The 18,121-nt window shown below is 43.6% G+C and overlaps 1 protein-coding gene across 2 annotated transcripts in view; it reads right to left on the bottom strand.

The window, feature by feature from the left end:
- KIF5C (kinesin family member 5C) overlaps nt 1-18,121 on the bottom strand; it is a 141,113-nt gene that overhangs the window by 58,614 nt on the left and 64,378 nt on the right. For both annotated transcript variants that reach the window (XM_010839957.1, XM_010839958.1), the window contains exons 4-9: nt 12,828-12,932; nt 7,786-7,834; nt 7,471-7,526; nt 6,707-6,794; nt 2,715-2,839; nt 24-128 (exon numbers count right to left, since the gene is read on the bottom strand). In XM_010839957.1, the coding sequence (XP_010838259.1) occupies nt 24-128; nt 2,715-2,839; nt 6,707-6,794; nt 7,471-7,526; nt 7,786-7,834; nt 12,828-12,932 (528 nt within the window). The remainder of the gene's footprint in view (nt 1-23; nt 129-2,714; nt 2,840-6,706; nt 6,795-7,470; nt 7,527-7,785; nt 7,835-12,827; nt 12,933-18,121) is intronic.

The raw sequence follows: 18,121 nt of genomic DNA, 5'->3' as shown, positions 1-18,121 counted from the left end.
TAGATGGGGACACGATCACTTACCGTCCCTTCTGCCAAAGCAGCGATCACGTTTCCAAGAGCAGACAAAGACTTATTGATATTTTTAGCTTCATCAAGAACAGCTCCCTCGGCACCAGTTTTGCTGACCTACCAGAGAGAAGAGAAAGCAGTGAGCTTCACAGGTGCAGAGGAGAAAACTCCAACTCACAAGAGGGCACGCGTGCAGGAGGGAGCCGAGGTGAACCCTCCCGGAGTGCTGGGGAAAATACAAGTAAGTAAGACGCATGGTGCCCGAGGCAGGGGATTGGTTCTCTCCTGTTGTCATTTTCCTCTCAATTAGGTTTTAGACGAATGGCTGGGACACCTCGCGTGTAGAGCTGCAGATACTTCCCAGGGGACGTCTGTCTGGGGATGCCAGGCTCCAAAAGCACTGTCACTGCAGAAAGGCTGGGGTCTTGCGAGACTGAACCATCCCCACGCTGGGGATGCGCAAAGAGAAAACGATGTCCTGGCCACAAGGAATGGACATTACAAGCTCCAACTTCAAACAAAGGTCAAGAGGTGCTGGGGATGGTTATCCAGACTCTGTGTTCCTTCCCTACTTATTCCCATAGTAAGAAAAAAAGGAGTAATCAGCCAAAGGGAGAAATACTTGACAAGACATGAAAAGTCAAAAAAATGTATATTATATAAGTGAATCTGTCTTTTTTCTCCATAGTTAGAAGAAGCATGCACCATTCCTCCTCGGCTCTGTTATTACTGGTAATTTCGTATATACAGCATTTGCTTTGGGTACAAAGCAGTTCACTGATGTTAGGAAAAAAAAAGGAACTCAACATGATTCATAGCTCTGCTGACTGGACCAAAGACACAGGGGGAGCAGCTGCTCTCTGAAGAAAGAACAGTAGGGAAAAGATTTTAAACTGTGCGAAGATGGATTTCAATTACATATAAAGGAGGAACTCCCAATGACAGAGATGAATGCATGTCCAGGGGGCAGGGGAGGGTTTTTTCAAAGAAAAATTCAAGTATTTCTCCAGAAATTGTGTGTGGGTCCCCTGCTTACAGATGGAGAAATCACGGAGCTGCCGGCTCACAAATAGTAATGGTCTATTCATGGTGTTTAAGGTGCAGTCACATTTGAGCATCTCGACTCCATGAAATATGCAAGACAAGTACAAGCACCTTCCTTTTACAGACAAGAAAAATTTGAGCTCCGGGCATGTCAAATTGCTCACCCAAGAGAAGAACACATTTCGGGGAGATGGGACTAAGCCCCAGAGCTCTGTTCCACTAGATCACTCTGACACATTCATGCGCATACATCTAGGGCAAGGAACACAGCTATGAGCAGAGGAAACAACTTGTAGGTCCACAACTTTAAAACACTTCATAAATATCAAAAGCAATAACCGCCAACGCTGTATAGGCCTCCACGCTCAGCTGCCTGCATGAAGCACTTTCCCACTGCATTTAGGCCCTGAGTACTTATCTCTGTTCTCTAAAGGGAAATAGGTTAAGCTCGGGATGAGACAAAGGATCCCTAAGAGCTTTGTCTGGACCCACACGACAGGTGGGGCAGCAAAGTAGATGCTGGCTGCTAATGGCCAGTCTAGAGGTGAGCAATGATACTCTCTACTTCTGTGCTGGTGGGCGTCTATTTAATTACAGTTTCAAGCTGGGCCAGAATGATTTTCAAGTTCCAGTTAGGACTATCCAGATGATCTTCTGCTCCGGGCTGTACAAACGCAGACAGGAGAACAACCCAAGTAGCCATTACTTACACGGATGACAGTGGCCATAACTTGGTGTTCGGTAACTCAGTGGTGGGAGCAGTAAGTGGGGATCAGTGACACAGTTCGGGAGACTGACCGAGCTTCAGGGCTTGGCCCTGATGGGGACACAGTCTGCATGACATCAGCGATGAGGTAGGCCACAGGGTATTGTGTGCAGAGACTTGCTCTATGATGTCACCAAGGCGGGCAGTGCCCCCAGCTCGGGTGTGGCCACAGGAGCTTCCAGCGGTGCTGGGGAGGTGAGGTGGGAGGGCAGGGGGCAGGTGCTGGGAAGCCTATTGGATCTGGAGTGTGGCCGAGTATGCCTGGAAGAAAACTGACAGGGTCCAGATGCCGAAAGAAAATCCTGACAAAATCAAAGAACGGTCAGGGCTTGTGGCTAAACACGGGCTTCAGTCCCTGTAGCCTGAAGGGAGTGAGGCTGCCCATGCAGGACTGGGGCAGTTCACACCTGCTGGAGAGAGAAGCCAGGAAGGCAGGGAGAGCCCCACGCTCCAGATCTTTTATCAGCAAACAAACCTGCAGAGGCAAGCCTGCCACATTCCAATGGCAAAGCCCCTTCCTGGCCTATTCGAATCTGTTACAACACAGAGATTTTTCTTGCCCTCAGAAGTTCACGTCCCTCCCACCTTTGAACAGCTGCCTTCACCAAGCTAAGTTTACACCAAACACTCGCCTCATGTCATCATCAGAGTCTATTAGGCATAAATCAGGGTTTGCATTCAAAGCACCTCCTGTGACGTGAATAGGGAACTTCAGGACCAGAAAAGAAAGAGCAGGGAAATGAAGGTTAAATTTAATAACATCTTGGCACAACATCAGAAACTTTAAAAGCTCTTTAAAACCAGGGACTAGAAAGACATAAAAATTATACCACTGCACAGTGAAGCAAATTGCAGGGGGAAACTGTGGACAATACAAATAAAGAACCAATTACCTTTTCACTCCCAGCCAAATCAACTAGATACAGCTTCCCACTGAGTTTTTTTTCAGTCTCTACATTTTCTTGCTTAATATTAATCAGGAAGATACTGTGACTTCTAGAGCTGTGTTCATTCATGTCTGAAAAGGAAAAGAGTTTACTGCTCTACAGAGAACACATAAATTTAGTAGTAAGCCTCTCAATCAAAAATACAACAAATCATGCCTAATAGCTCCATTTTTTTTAAGTCCATTCAATTTTAAAAAATTATCTGAGACCACTTCTTCCAAAAAACAATGCTCATTCTAGAAATGAAAGATTTAAAATACCTTCACATGGCAGAGAAATTAATCTAAAAATTGAGGTCAGTGGCTTAAGACAACAGATTCTCAAGCTCTGCATGAAGTGTCCGTCTTCCAACATTCCAGTCTGACTGTCCAGTCTGACTCTCTCCTTGAAGAACTCAAGGCTTCCGCCTCTGCCTGACTTTAAGTCCCTCAGCCTTGATCACCAGGATTAGTACCTGATGTATTCCATCTTCTTCATGTGTGCAGGCCTTGACTTACCAGTGACATCACAACCTTTCTTAAGGAAGAATTATGACGTTATGAAAGAAGGATTAAGACATACATTTCTTTTATAACCCATGCTAGGAACATAGAAAGTCTCAGAGATGAAATATGCTTCATTAGAACCAAGTAACAAAAACCAAAATCTTCTTGGATCTTGGTCTTTGTTCACCAGGCAGACAAGGACCCCAGTGACAGTCTTATTCAACCCACATTGGTAATCAGTTCTCCAAACCATCTAACCAGATTATGTGGGGGAAAAAAACCCTAAAAGTTTTCAGAAAAATGCTAGAACTAATGAATTTGGCAGGATACAAAAGCAATACATAAAAATCAGTTGCATTATATATTATGATAATGAACAATCCAAAAAGGAAATTAACAATTCCATTTAAAATAGGAAAAAAGAATAAGATACTGAGGAATAAATGTAACCAAGAAAAGAAAGGCAAATAATGATAATTATGAAATGCTGCCAAAAGAAATTAAAGAATACACAAGTAAATGGAAAGCTAACCTTGTTCTTGGATTAAAAGACTTAATATTGTTAAGATGTCCATACTACCAACAGATTTAATATAATCTCTATCAAAATCCCAATGATATTGTTTACAGAAATAGAAAAGTCCATTCTAAAATTCATATGGAATGTCAAGGGACCCTGGATAGCCAAAACAATCGTTAAAAAGAACAAAGTTGAAGGTCTCACACTTAATGATTTCAAACCTTACTACAAAGCTATGGTAATCAAAACAGTGTGGTATTGTCATAAAGGCAGACATATAGACCAATAAGACAGAATAGAAAGCCTAGAAATAAAACCTCACATGATATGGTCAAGTAATTTTTGACAAGCGTGTCAAGACCATTCAATGGGGAAAGGACAGTCTCTTCACCAAATTGAAAACTGGTTATCCACAAGCAAGAATGAAGTTGGACTCTTTCCTTAAGTCATACATAAAAGTTAACTCAAAAAGGATAAAAAATCTGAATGTAAAAGTTAAAACTATAAAACCTTAGAAGAAAGCATAGGGGAAAAGGTTCATGACACTGGATTTGGCAATGATTTGGATATGACACCAAAAAACAAACCACAACAGCAACAAAAAATAATGTAACTTCATCAAATGTAAAACATTGTGTATGAAAGGACACTGTCAAAAGAGTGAGCAACCCACAGAATGACAGGAAATACCTGAAACCATATATCTGATATGGGGTTGAGATCCAGAATATATACAGAATCCCTACAAATCAACAACAATAAAAGCCGAACAACCTAATTTTTAAAAACAGGCCAAAGGACTTGAATAGCATTGCTCCAAAGAAGATGCATAATGGCCAAGAAGCATATGAAAAGATGCTCAACATCACTAATCATTCAGGAAATGCAAATCAAAAATCTCAATAGATATCATTTTACATCATTACACAACAGATGACTATTAAAAAGAAAACAAAAATAGAGAATACGAAGTGTCAGCAAGGATGTGAGAAACTGAAATTCTTGTACACTGTTAGTGGGAATGCAAAATGGTACACTTGCAATGGAAAACAATATAGCTGTTCCGTAAAAAATTAAAAGTAGAATTACCATGTGATCCAGCAATTCTACTTCTGGGTGTATATACCCAAAAAACAACTAAAAGCAGGAACTTGAACAGATGTTTAAACACCCATGTTCACAACAGCCAAAAGGTAGAAGCAATACAGTGTCTATCTATGGATGAATGGATAAACAAAACGTGGTGTATGCATACAATGGAACATTACTCTGCCTGATAAAAAGAAAGGGAACTCTGATACATGCCACAACACGAATGGACACTGTGCTAAGTGAAACAAGCATGTCACAAAAGGACTTGTATCATTCCACTTATATGAAGTACCTAGAGTTGTCAAATTCATTGAGACAGGAAGTAGGACAATGGTTAACAGGGGTTGGGAGGAGGGAGTATGGTACCGGCCATTAGTATTCAATGGGTATGGAGTTTCACTTTGGGATAATTAGAAATTGTGGAAACAGGAAATGGTGATGGTTGCAAATATTGTGAATGTACTTAATGCCACTAAACTGGACACTTAAAAGAGGTTAAAATGGTAAATTGTATGTTATGCATAATATAACAAAATTTAAAAAGAAAACATCTTACCAGAATAAGAAAAAATAGTATAATGTTCTGTACCAACAGTTCTGAAGCAGAGGGCCAAGACAGACTATCAGGTATATCACAAATAATTCGTAACTAGGGAAACAGAGTGGAAACTTCTTTACAAGAGATGCTGTTAGTGTTAAGTGTATCATTCTTTCTGTAAGTGTCTAAGCAGAAGAGAAAGAAATAGAGTTTAACCCATACTGTATACAAGTCTAGGCTCAGGTATGGAACTTGCCACATAGATGAATATCATCTGATACATGCGTTGCAGTAGAGAAACAGTTGAGAATTACAGTTCTGGATCAAAAAATCATAGAACCAGTCAACAACCAAGCAGTACTTGAATCTCTCTACACCATGCAGAGGACTCACTACCTCTCCAAGTAGCAGGCTTTATGTGCAGCAGCTATAAGGACAAGGGTTTTTCTTGTAGTAGGTCAAAATCTGCCTCTCTGCAGTATCAACTGTCCTGGATGGTCTACTCGTTCAGATCAAACAAAGCAAGCTGCCCCTCTGAAGGTCAGCACCTTGAAGACATCAAGACTGTGTTAAGATATATCTACATGCCCTGCCCAGATAAGCTTCTCTCTTCGAAGCTAGAAATTCTTTGTTCTTTCAGGAGATCGTCACAAGAAGCCACTCTCACTTGTCCCTGCCCCTCTGAATAAGACAGACATCTTTTCATAGAACCTCTGCAGCTCTAACACCACATGACCTGTTTCCCTGAGGAAGACCCCACAAGGTCAACCAGCTGACCTGACTGTGTCGGTTATGGACAAGACAGCAAAGAGTTTACAATAAAGCACCTGGCCCCACTTTCTGAGTTCCTCTGCGTCTTTCTTCTCCTTGTTTACAGAGGATATAAATCTAACATCGTTTCTTTTGATGTGTATGACTAGCATATAGAATCTGTCAGTTTGGATTTTTTAAACAATAATAGAGTTAAAATAAATGAGCTTAGCAGCTTACTTTCTTCCACCTTTAGTTGGCTAGCTGGTTGCTTATCCCCAGTGTTCAGGCTCAGGCTGTTACCCAGACCCAATGTCACCCAACATTTCCAACAGGCCCTGGACGGCTGGAGGCGCTGTTTCAGGCGCTGTGCCAGGACCTGCCCAGGCCCGCTGGTACTGCACACACCCCTGTGTCTGAGTGCCACTCACTGCTTTATAACTGCCTTCTTGGGCATTACTCCATTTGGACCTCATTACCCGCAGCCAACCTTGCTGGTAGGCAGATGTCTGTGTCCTAGGTTAGAGGGGAGGAAACCCCACACCAGGCTTACTTGTCACAGCCACGTGGCGGTTTGCTTTGCCTTCGTCTATCACATCCATGACTTCCTCCGGGCTTGACACAAATCGCTCGGTGCACCCCTACAAGACAGCCAGAGCAAGCTGGTCACTGAAAAACTGAAAAGCAACAAGGCTTTAAAACAGCTAAACATTTTCCCACTTCTGGAACTGCAGATGCAGAGAAAGGATACAGTGTTGACTCAAAAACTCTTCCTCCTCACCAAGGGCTTGAATTCTACATTCAAAAGAAGTCTGAGAAACACTGGGAAACCCAGAAGTAAACCATAAAAGAAATGCCAGATTTTAAGTACACAGTCACACTTAATAGCAGGGGAGACAGAAAATAAAGAAGAAAACCAATGATGGAGAAAGAAACGGATGAAGTCTTGCTTTGCCTTTCAATCTAGCCACCAACTTTAATTAGATACTGAAGCTGTAGACATAATGCTACGATAGGCTTCTTCTAAGTGCCAAGTATGAACAACTGTACTCAATCCCAAAGCCTCTTTAAATGTGAATAATGTCTGTTCAGTTCTCTAGTTCTTACCTTCTGTGATCTGACATCTGGGATACACTTACATAGATACAACTGAAGAAATTAAATGCCAACTTTTTAACCAGATGAATATTAAATATAAGAAACGATTAAATATGGATATGTACTTTTTAGGTAATGTTCTGGGCATCTTAGGTAATAATTATTATGACAGTGATTGGAGGGAAATCAATTGCATCATCAGTCAAGATTTCCTCATACCTTTACGTACGGGACTCTATTTTTATCTTCATGAACAGCCAAGTTTGTCTTGGATACTACAGAGACGATAATGATGACATGCAAAGAAGAAAAGAAAAGTTAAAGGCCCTGTATTGGAGGAAAAATAGAAATTGTTACAGAAGATAGGCAGATCTAATCTGCAATAACTCAAGTTAAAGCTTTGGCTGAGAATAAGCAGACAGCCTGAAGGCAACAGAACGTCTCTATAAATTCCTGAAGCAGAAGGGCTGTAAAACATTTCAACCTCCCTGGACTGTAGTTACAGAACAAAGGACAAGAATTCGGGTTACTCACCATCAAGTAAGTCCCTGATTTTGTCCAGGTAGATCTCAAAATAGGAAACCTGATTAAAAACAAATTGATTTTGAAACAGAAATGCCACCCTGTATTTCAATAACATTATTATTAGAATTTTCAAAAGCTTTTTTGTCATGCTATGAAGAGTAAGAAAAAGGCTACAAAATGAAGATTCAGAGTCTAGAGAGGAGCGCTCTGGCCAACCCCCCGCCTCTCACCGGCCTTCTGTTTCCTGCTTGGCAGCTTGCTCTAAGGGTCCCTGCTCAGCGGCCCAGGCCCCACCCCCACCCCTGCATTCAGAGGTCCCCATGCTCCCAACCAGGTGCTATTCACATCCTGTGCTAGTCTTATGGAAGACTCTACCTTTCACCTTAGATGACCACCAAGCAAACTGCTAGGTATGACAACAGCTAGAGCAGAACACGGAGAAGGCAATGGCACCCCACTCCAGTACTCTTGCCTGGAAAATCCCATGGACAGAGGAGCCTGTTAGGCTGCAATCCATGGGGTCGCTAAGAGTTGGACTCGACTGAGCGACTTCACTTTCACTTTTCACTTTCACGCATTGGAGAAGGAAATGGCAACCCACTCCAGTGTTCTCGCCTGGAGAATCCCAGGGACGGGGGAGCCTGGTGGGCTGCTGTCTATGGGGTCGCACAGAGTCGGACACGACTGAAGTGACTTAGCATAGCATAGAGCAGAACATGTCTTTTGCAAGCAACTGTCAAAAAACCAGTAGGCCTCACCTTGGGCATGACACTGACAGCCTCATCAGACCAGGGAGGGGGCATGCTCCAAACATTCAAATGAAGAAGTGGGGAGGGGGAATAAGGGTAGTTGCTTAGAACTACAGAACGAGTAACAGGAAGAGAGCTGGTGACAGTGGCCAGCTTTGGGGAGTCCAGGAAGGACTTGAACAAAATGTAATTTAATAAAAGACAATTAATCTGTGAGAGGGAAAGGAAGCCTTCCAATGAATTATTCTCAAACTTCAGTCCCAGCACTGCCTGTACCAGCATCTCACTCAGCGTTTCTTTAAATTGCCCTGAACCCTACTGTAATCCTCCTCAATCAGAATCTCCAAGAATAGGATTTGGGAATCCACTTCTAAACTCCCCAGGTGACCCGTGACCCAGGCTGACATCTGGGAACAACTCTAACTAGATATGTGATCTTGGAGATGTAATTCACAAGTATTCAAGAACCTAGACTTCAATGCTCCCATCTGTCATATGAAGCCATTGATAGCAAAAATTCCCTCTAGGATTCTGTACTCTACCTACACTTGCCTTCTGCCAACCAGATCAACTTTTCCTTCCCTCAGGTTCATGGTCTCCGCCCCCAATTCCCCCTCCCCGGAAATCTAAACAGAGGACTGAATCAAAAAGATGTTTTCTAAAAAGCTGAAAAAATAGTTGTAAAGTTGAGACGCAACTCTACAGGTGAAACCTCACCCCTGCACCACCAGTCTTGGCTCTAGACCAGGAGAAGTAAAAACTCCCTAACCCAGCACTAGTCCCAACCCAGCTCAGTCCTGGTTCATTATCTTTCATCTGTTTCAGCCTGGAACCTCTTCACTCCTCGTTTCTCTGAAATCTGGGGTCCTGGCTTCAAACCCTGGAATCTATAGCTGAGCATCCTCTCCCTAACAACCTCTGCCTGCTTGAATGCCGGTCAAATGGCCCTGTTACTGGCTCTCTCTGTCGCAGACACACGTTCCTTACCCACTGCTCCAGAAACCTCTCCCTGAGGCCACAATTCTAGGGTCTGCTTGGTCTCTAAACCTTAGACATCTCTAACCCAGTCCTTCTGCAACCCACTCTTGTATTTCAGAATTGTCTGGTTTTCATTAAGACTTTTCTGTTAACTCTGAGATCTTAAGCATGTGTCCTTATTTCCACAGGTTACAGAGAAAATTAATGACACCTGAAGACCACTCATGAAGTAGATATTAGCAAATCTGGCACTTAGAATCTTGTTCATATTTAATATAAGTATACAGAGAATTCTGATTTACTCATATTTTACCATAGCAAATAGTGGTTTCTTGGGAGGGGGGTGAATTTTGTTATTTCTGTCACCTCAAATACTTTGTAAGACCAGATGGAAGAAAAATAAATAAGCATTTAAAAGCATGTTCAGAAATAATGTTTAAAACCTCTGTGAGGCTCACTTTAAGGAGCAGATTTTCAATACTGTCTTAATCATGCCTCTTTTTCTTGATTCAGCCTGTCACTATTCAGTTCAAAATATGGAGTAATCAATAGCAAACTTGCCTACTTAACAATTATTATCTGTGAAATAAGAGAACATAACTAACAAATGCAGGACAGGACCCTAGATTGTAAAATTCTGCCCTGACATGAGTGTCATTCCTCCTTTCCTCCCTCCCTTCATGCTGGGGCTATTTTTATCTTAATAAGATTCTAATGTGAGACCCTATTTTGAGGGCAATAATTGGTTTAACATCTTACTCCAGGATTATCCCATAAGAACCCTGCAGTTGTTCAAGGTATTTAAATGCAAACAGCCTTAAAGATGCATTAAGCTCCTAAATCTTGATCCCATCAAAGCAACAAGCTTCTGCATCCTCAGATATAAAGAACTCTGGCAAGGAGGAGAAGCTGGCTTCAGCCAACAAAGGGAGCTGTAAGGAAAAAGATCTGCCAGATGTACTTTATAAATGGGCAAACAGTTGTTGCCTTGTTTTTATATAATCTGGGGAAGGTACCACAGAAATGGGCTTCCCAGGTGGCTCTAGTGGTAAAGAACCTGCCTGCCAATGCAAGATATAGAAGAGACGCAGGATTTGATCCCTGGGTTGGAAAGATCCCCTAGAGGAGGGCAGGGCAACCCACTCCAGTATCCTCTCCTGGAGAATCCCATGGACAGAGGAGCCTGGTGGGCTACAGTCCATAGGGTTTCAAAGAGTCGGACATGATGGAAGCAACTTAACATGCACGCACCACAGAAATAAGTGACGGTAGAAATTTAATATAATGGAACAGGTACTACACATGGGGTTGGTCAGTCTAATTTCAACTGTGCTGAGGACTTGATGTCACTTGGGCCATTGGGCTCTATATCTTTGAACTTCAGTTTCCTTATTTCTAAAATGATGGGCCTAGGAGATGGATGGCATCACCGACTCAATGGACATGAGTTTGAGTAAACGCCGGGAGTTGGTGATGGACAGGGAGGCCTGGCGTGCTACAGTCCAAGGGGTTGCAAAGAGTCAGACACGACTGAGCGACTGAACTGAACTGAAATGAACTGAACTGAGGCAGTTGGATCCCAGTTTCCAAGGATCATCAGCCTCTTGGTTGATCTGCTCAGCTCCAAGTCATCTTAGAAATGCCCCCTTCTCCTCCCCATCCCCTTGTCAACCCTATCCCTGTGACAGTCACCGTGGCAGGGACCCTACAGCCATGTGCATCCTGGATACAGCTCATCAGACCAAGGCTGGGCCAATGGGCTCCTTCCCAGGAGAATGAGGGATTGGAAATAGGGGATGTGGAGCAGAAGCTGTGATGTCACCCTCTTTACTACACACACAAAAGAGAAAGATGGTCTGGAACAAGGGAAAGAAATAAAGCAAGAGGGCAGGGACAGGGACCCTAACAGGGATGGAGTTTCTTTTGGCAGTAATGAAAATGTTCTGGAATTAACCAGTGATCCTGAAGGCATCATACAGAGCTAATTTGATGTTTCCAGTAGAAGTCTGTACTTTATTGTTGGTATATTTTTCACAAAAGATTTTTGAATAATAGGACTACCAAAAGTAGAAAGGAAAGTAGGTGTCAGAATCTGTTTTTGCTGGTAAAAGACTACAGTAAGTCTTACAGAATGTACTTTTCAAAATTCATGTTTAATTTTGCATTTTGCCTTCTTAGTGCCTAGTTTTCTTGCCACCTTCTAGGATAAACATGTACAAAACTTTGATTTAACTAAACATCTGTACTTTCACCTTTCAGAGGTGATGCTACTAATATTCTTTATGGAAATCATATATTCCCCTTTCATTTAAAATGTGTTGTAAGACTTTCCATGTAACTGTTTATACACTTACTTAATAAATCTGCTTAGTATTCACTGATGGTGGTTGTACAATTTGGAAAACATACTAAGAACCATTAAATTGTACACTGTAAAAAGATTAAGTTTATGGTATGTGAACCATATCACAATTTTCTTAAGGAAAAGCAGAGCCTGGATTTCTTACTTCTCCACAACTCCCTGCCCCCACACCTGCTGCCAGATGCTTTATCTACAACAACTTCCTCTATTTGCTTAAACAAGTGACTTTCAGTCACTTGCAAACAAAGGAGTTCCAATGAATACACCCCTCGTACCAAATGTTAAGATTAACAGCTATAGTTAAGAGAGTAGAAACCTCCCTTTTTCAGTTCAAATTTAAGCCAGAACATAGGTATGAAAAACAAAAACAAGAAGGAAAAGAATTCCCTTTCTCAGCACTTCTCAGAATGCGCTCCTCCAAATGCTAGTCTGTTGCCCTCCAAGGAGGGAAAAGTAGGTCCACAGTCAAGGACGCTGGGAAATGTGATACACCACAGGTCCACTGTGCACAGTGCATTACACAGAGGCACACTTAAGCATGGGGTAAATTTAAATTGTTCAACAAGAGCACTTTCCCAGCTAATTTGGCCACATAAGCCTTTTCCACGGCAGCCCACTGAGTAATGATATGAGGGACTGGGTTCCCCAGACACACTTTGGGAAATGCTGTCCTTGCCCAATTATGGACACACGCCAGTCATATCTATAGAAACCCACAGGGTAAAGGGGAGAATTTAGACCACAGTCACGATGATTCCATCCTAAAAAGGGCTTTTCCTTTATCTCAATACTTCCTTGGTATTGGCCTAAGCCATTAAATAATAAATATGGCTCTGCTGACCACAGAAATGTCACTTAAAATCAATAAAATCATCTTCTACGTGCATGTAAAAAAGAGGAAAGCAAAGAAACACAACCTGGGGGTCAGTTTCTTCTTTCAGGACTCAACCAATTGCGCTTACCTTGATGTGGAACTCCAGGTTCTCATCCATGGAATAGATATGGTCAAAGATGTCGTGCGCAATCCTTGGAATGATGCCCATGAGCTGAGGGTCGTGTAGCTTCCCCTAGTGAGTGAAAACACAACACGGGTATCTAAAGGGCGCTGGGTACCTGAGCACCGTGTGGGGGAGAGAGAGGACCATACCCGGGCTTCTTAAACAGGAGCAGGGAGATGCTTAAACAGAACGCAGAGACTGCCTGCTCCCCTGCAGATCCACCCCACAAGCCAACAGACCAACAGTTAGCAGGATAACTCAAGCCCGTGTGGCTCTGAAGACCCACAATATCCCCTCCTGCTGCCACTGGGGGCAGCAGATCAGTGTGTATGCAGGTGAGCTTGTGGGTAGAAGGGAGAGAAAGAGAATGAATGAGGTTATACGTGTGACTGTAACATACTAAATGTGGGCTTTGGTTTAGAATGTTTACACACTGACCAGAACCTACAAATCCAAGTTCATCTGCCTTAATGAAATCACATCAAGAGCTGATAGACATAGTTTTATTCACATCATTACTGCTTAAACATTTCCAAGAACCTGATTCTGCAAATACCTGCAGTAGCACTTTAAAAACCAATCAAGAAAATCCATTTTATCAATTTCTTTTAAAATCTATACTTCCCAGGTTTTGTTTCAAATATTTTGGCTGTTTTTAATATGTAAATCTGCTTATAAACTTCCCCCCCTTTTTCCCACTTGTATTCATTTTACCTAATACATGGATGGATACATGAATGTTTCTGTTATCTCACACAGAACACACAGAAGTCGCTCAGTCGTGTCCGACTCTTTGCGACCCCATGGATTGTAGCCCACCAGGCTCCTCGGTCCATGGGATTTTCTAGGCATGAATACTGGAGTGGGTGGGTTCTTCTCTGTTATCTCAATTATCACTAAATCCATTTTCAAAATCCAGAATTTGCTGTTTCAAATACTTTCAAAAAGATACAGCATAGTACCTGAAACTAATTCTTCAAGAGGAGTTCTAGAAGTGTTTAAAGCAACAGACTTACAAAGGACCTCAGCATACAACTTCCAGAGGGCCTGCTCTACACACACCAAAGGAACATTTAAGTTCCACGTTGAATAACCTATCAGCTCACAAACACAGGGTTTGCATATCAAAGCAATTGTCAGTAACTGCATACCCAGATCACTCTGCCTTTCAGAAGTTCTAAAATTCTAGGAAGAAATGGAGCTGGCAGAAAAGCCAATTTGCTCTCTGGTTTTCCAGGAATGTCCAACAGTCTTTGTGAATTTGACTCACATATCTTTGTTCCAAATCTGCCCAATACCTGAAAGATCTGCTTTGTTTTCCTCAATCAAATCCTCTTTTTCTTTCAGATGACTTTCAGGCCAATATCTAAGTTATGAAAAGCAAGAAGTTACACAAACTCTGGCACTAACTTCAGGCCATAGAACACTTTCCATTTTGAGCCGTCCTTCAGCACCTGATTCCTGACCGTCCACTCTGTCCAAAGCAAGGGAAACGCTGAATTCAGACACTTCTGGCCTCTGGCAAAGCTCTCTTATCGGGAAAATAGGTACTCTCCTGGAATGCCTCATCTGCCAAGAATCCTAAATCATTTGATGTATTTCTCTCGTTTTTTTTAGTTTAACTGTATACTCCCTAAAGGCAGGATGGCCAGTAAATATTTCTTTCCAGGGCTTATGAGACTCAGTACAATATCTACTGCATAGAATTACTATAGAATCTAAATTGAAAAGTATATATAATGGGCTTAGTGACAATAAATGTTGTTATTCAGCTCATAATAACGTTCTCATTAAGCAGTTGTTAGGGTTTATTTGACCTGAAGAGTCTTAAAACATGTTACTACCCCAGATGTATCTAATGAAAACAAAGCCAAATTACTGAGCCATCACTTCTTATTGGCCGTCATAAACATGTAACAAATCAAAATACTGGACCCCACCTGCTTTGGACTGTGGACTCTGCTGGCAGAAATGGTACCTACACTGAAAACACAGATCTCTGTTCTATCAAATGTGACACCAATGGGCCAATCTGACTCAGAAAGTCCGAAGAGTATCCTCCTCCACCACCCCCGCCCTGGAGCTCTTGAATAATCCATCACAACACTTCAGCTTCTCCTCAGTGGCCCACAGCCAAAGCAGAATGATTGATAATCCAAAAATCATTTATAATTGACTCAAATCTTTTCCCTAGATGCCTTTGCTTTCAACAGACTGACCTTCCAATTAATTCTGGGTGCATACAAGTTTTGACATCGCTTTTTTGCCTTCGTCGGGGTGTGAACCAAGGCAGAATCAGGATGAGCCTGGACACTCCCTATTTTGTTTCCCTGAAGATTCAACCCAAAAATCATACAAGAAGGAGCACATGCTCATTTGGAAAGGCCTAGTAATACCCCCCATTCCCATAGTGACGCAGTGATACCCAAAGCTACCAGAGGTTTAAGGGCTAGGATGCCTTCTTCTAGCTCATAAGCCCAAGAGCGGTGAGGCCCTTTATGCTCAGTAAACTGAGGATGCCAAAATGATCTGTGTGTGGGTGTGTGTGTGGTATCAATGTACACAGTGTGCAGTGTGTGCATATGTCTGGTGTCAGTGTACACGGTATGTAGTGTGTGTGTGTGTTTATAAGAGATGATATGTGTTTGTGTAGTGTGTGTATTTGTGTTGTGTGTGGTGCACACAGTGTGTAGGTGTGAGAGGCATGAGGATGTGTGGGGAAGGCTATCAATGCGAGGTGTGGTGAGGAAGAATGTGTGTGGTGTGTGGGGTGTGTGTGTAGTGTGGAGGTATGTGAGGTGTGATGAGGATGAATGTGTGTGGTGTGTATGGTGTGGAGACAGGTCGTATTTGTGTGTGGTGTGAAGCTCCATGTGGTATGTGTGGTGTGTGTGGTCTGGAAGTGTGTGTGGTGTGGAGGCGTGTGTGGTGTGTGTGGTGTGGAGGTGTGTGGAGGCATGTGTGGTGTGTGTGGTGTGGAGGCATGTGTGGTGTGTGTGGTATGTGTGGTGTGGAGGTGTGTGTGGTGTATGTGTGGTGCAGTGATGATGGATTTGTGTGGTGTGGAGGCGTGTGTGGTGTGGAGGCGTGTGTGGTGTGGAGGCGTGTGTGGTGTGGAGGCGTGTGTGGTGTGGAGGCGTGTGTGGTGTGGAGGCGTGTGTGGTGTGGAGGCGTGTGTGGTGTGGAGGTGTGTGTGGTGTACGTGTGGTGCAGTGATGATGGATTTGTGTGGTGTGTGTAGGAGACAGGCATTCCACAAAGGTCTTCACTGCGTCTCTGTGGCAAACGAAAGGCATACGTACACAAACAATAAACAGTCACCTCAGGCAAAAAAGGTAATAAAGAGGCAATGAGCTCTAGAAACTCAGAGAACAGAAACATCCCTTGCAGCTGGGGTGACATGGGATGGCTTCCTTGAAAGACACCAGATCTGGAGGGATGAGTAAGATTAAGGAGACGTGAGACTGTGGGCAGAGGAAACAGGAGAAAGAGAACGGGGGAGGGACTGAGAGAGCACGCTGCTGTTTGGAGAACGTGACAAGTTTAGTCGGCTGGAGGATCAGGGATGAACTCGAGTGGACATTACCACTCCATCATCTTGTTTTCCCAGAAAGCAAAAGAGACATTTTAATACTTGCATCCTGTATAATCTTCCTCAAATCCTGTATAATTTCCCCACTTCTGAAGGTGGCCTTCTTGGAGCACATGTGAAAGCAGAAACCAGACCCAGGCCATTGGCCATGGAACAAGACTCCCTTTGTTCCAGCCCCAGTGGCCTCCTCAACCTCCCAAGCAGGACAGAGTTTCCTGAAACACTTAGGATGGGAGAGTGGGGGCCCGTCAGCACACAAGCGCCAATGCACGCAGACAGGCTCACGAAAATCCACTTGGCAGCTCCTCGTAGCAGGACAGCCTGCACCCTCCCAGGGCCTCCAGGTGTCCCTTTGGGCAGAAGGAAAAACACAGCGTGTCTGCATCCATCTGAATCAGTGTGCAGAAGCAGGCCAAAAAGCAAGGCACGGGGCGAGAGAAGCCCTTCCCAGCCTCCCGCTCCGAACAAAGGTCTGGCCCTCTCTCCTCCGTGCAGCCAGCACCCCAGGACCCCTCTTCCAACCAGCCCCTGAACATTGCCCACCAGAGCCCAGCCAGGGCCCAGCACACCGAGGGTCCCCTCAGCTTAGCACCAACACTGCCAAGTGTTTCCCATTTGTGCTGAAAATCCGCCTGAAACGCACCATCTTCAGAAGCTAATCTTTCCAATTTTATGTGGGCTTATCTGTTTGCTCCCCTCAATAGAAGGTAATGGAATCACCACTGGATGCCAGACCCCAAACTGGGGCAGGGAGGGGGATTAAAATGAAAAACAGCTTTTAAATGTGACAGCTCTGTCCATTCATGGAATTAACAGTCCCTTCCCAGAGCTTTTAAAAGATCACAATGTATAATGCCGAATATATAAAATCCTCCTTGTAGAAGGTGAGAGCCCTGAAGGGTTTTGTTGGTTTTTGTGTTTTTTTTGTATTTCAGGGCCCTGGGTTTCCTGGTCTCCTACAATGTCCAGACTTCAGTATAGGGATTCCCCTTTCCTCTGTTTTCCTCTAAAATATTTCCTACCTTTTCTCCAACTACCATCCCCCTTCAGAATGAGCCAGATGCAGAGTATGGAGGGGGTGGCAAGGCACTAGGGTCCCCCATCCACCCCACTCCTTCCTCCTGCAGACATAAGCATGTGGTCCCCCAGAGTCACAGTAAAGGAAAGCAGCTCATTCTCAGCAACCTTTTGAAACGGACAAGGAAGGAAAAGCAACAGAATTCAGGCAACTGTGAGAGCCACCCGAACAGCATCCTGTTCCTTTTAGGTCCCATGAGTCCCTCCAGACCCACGGTACCACTCCCAGGGTGCGGGGTTTACACAGTGAATCACAGACAGCTGGAGAGGCTCTCATTTAATGCAACGTCTCCAATTTTAGTGTGAAGGGGATGGCACACCTCTTTGCCATTTCCTCACATCCACCTTGGAGAAGGCAATGGCACCCCACTCCAGTACTCTTGCCTGGAAAATCCCATGGACGGAGGAGCCTGGTGGGCTGCAGTCCATGGGGTCGCTAAGAGTCGGATACGACTAAGCTACTTCACTTTCACTTTTCACTTTCATGCATTGGAGAAAGAAATGGCAACCCACTTCAGTGTTCTTGCCTGGAGAATCCCAGGGATGGGGGAGCCTGGTGGGCTGCCATCTCTGGGGTCGCAGAGTCAGA

Source organism: Bison bison, unplaced genomic scaffold (assembly GCF_000754665.1).
Source record: "Bison bison bison isolate TAMUID 2011002044 unplaced genomic scaffold, Bison_UMD1.0 scf7180017864139, whole genome shotgun sequence".
In the NCBI taxonomy this organism is placed as follows: domain Eukaryota; kingdom Metazoa; phylum Chordata; class Mammalia; order Artiodactyla; family Bovidae; genus Bison; species Bison bison.
This window is presented reverse-complemented; position numbering and strand designations above follow the sequence as displayed.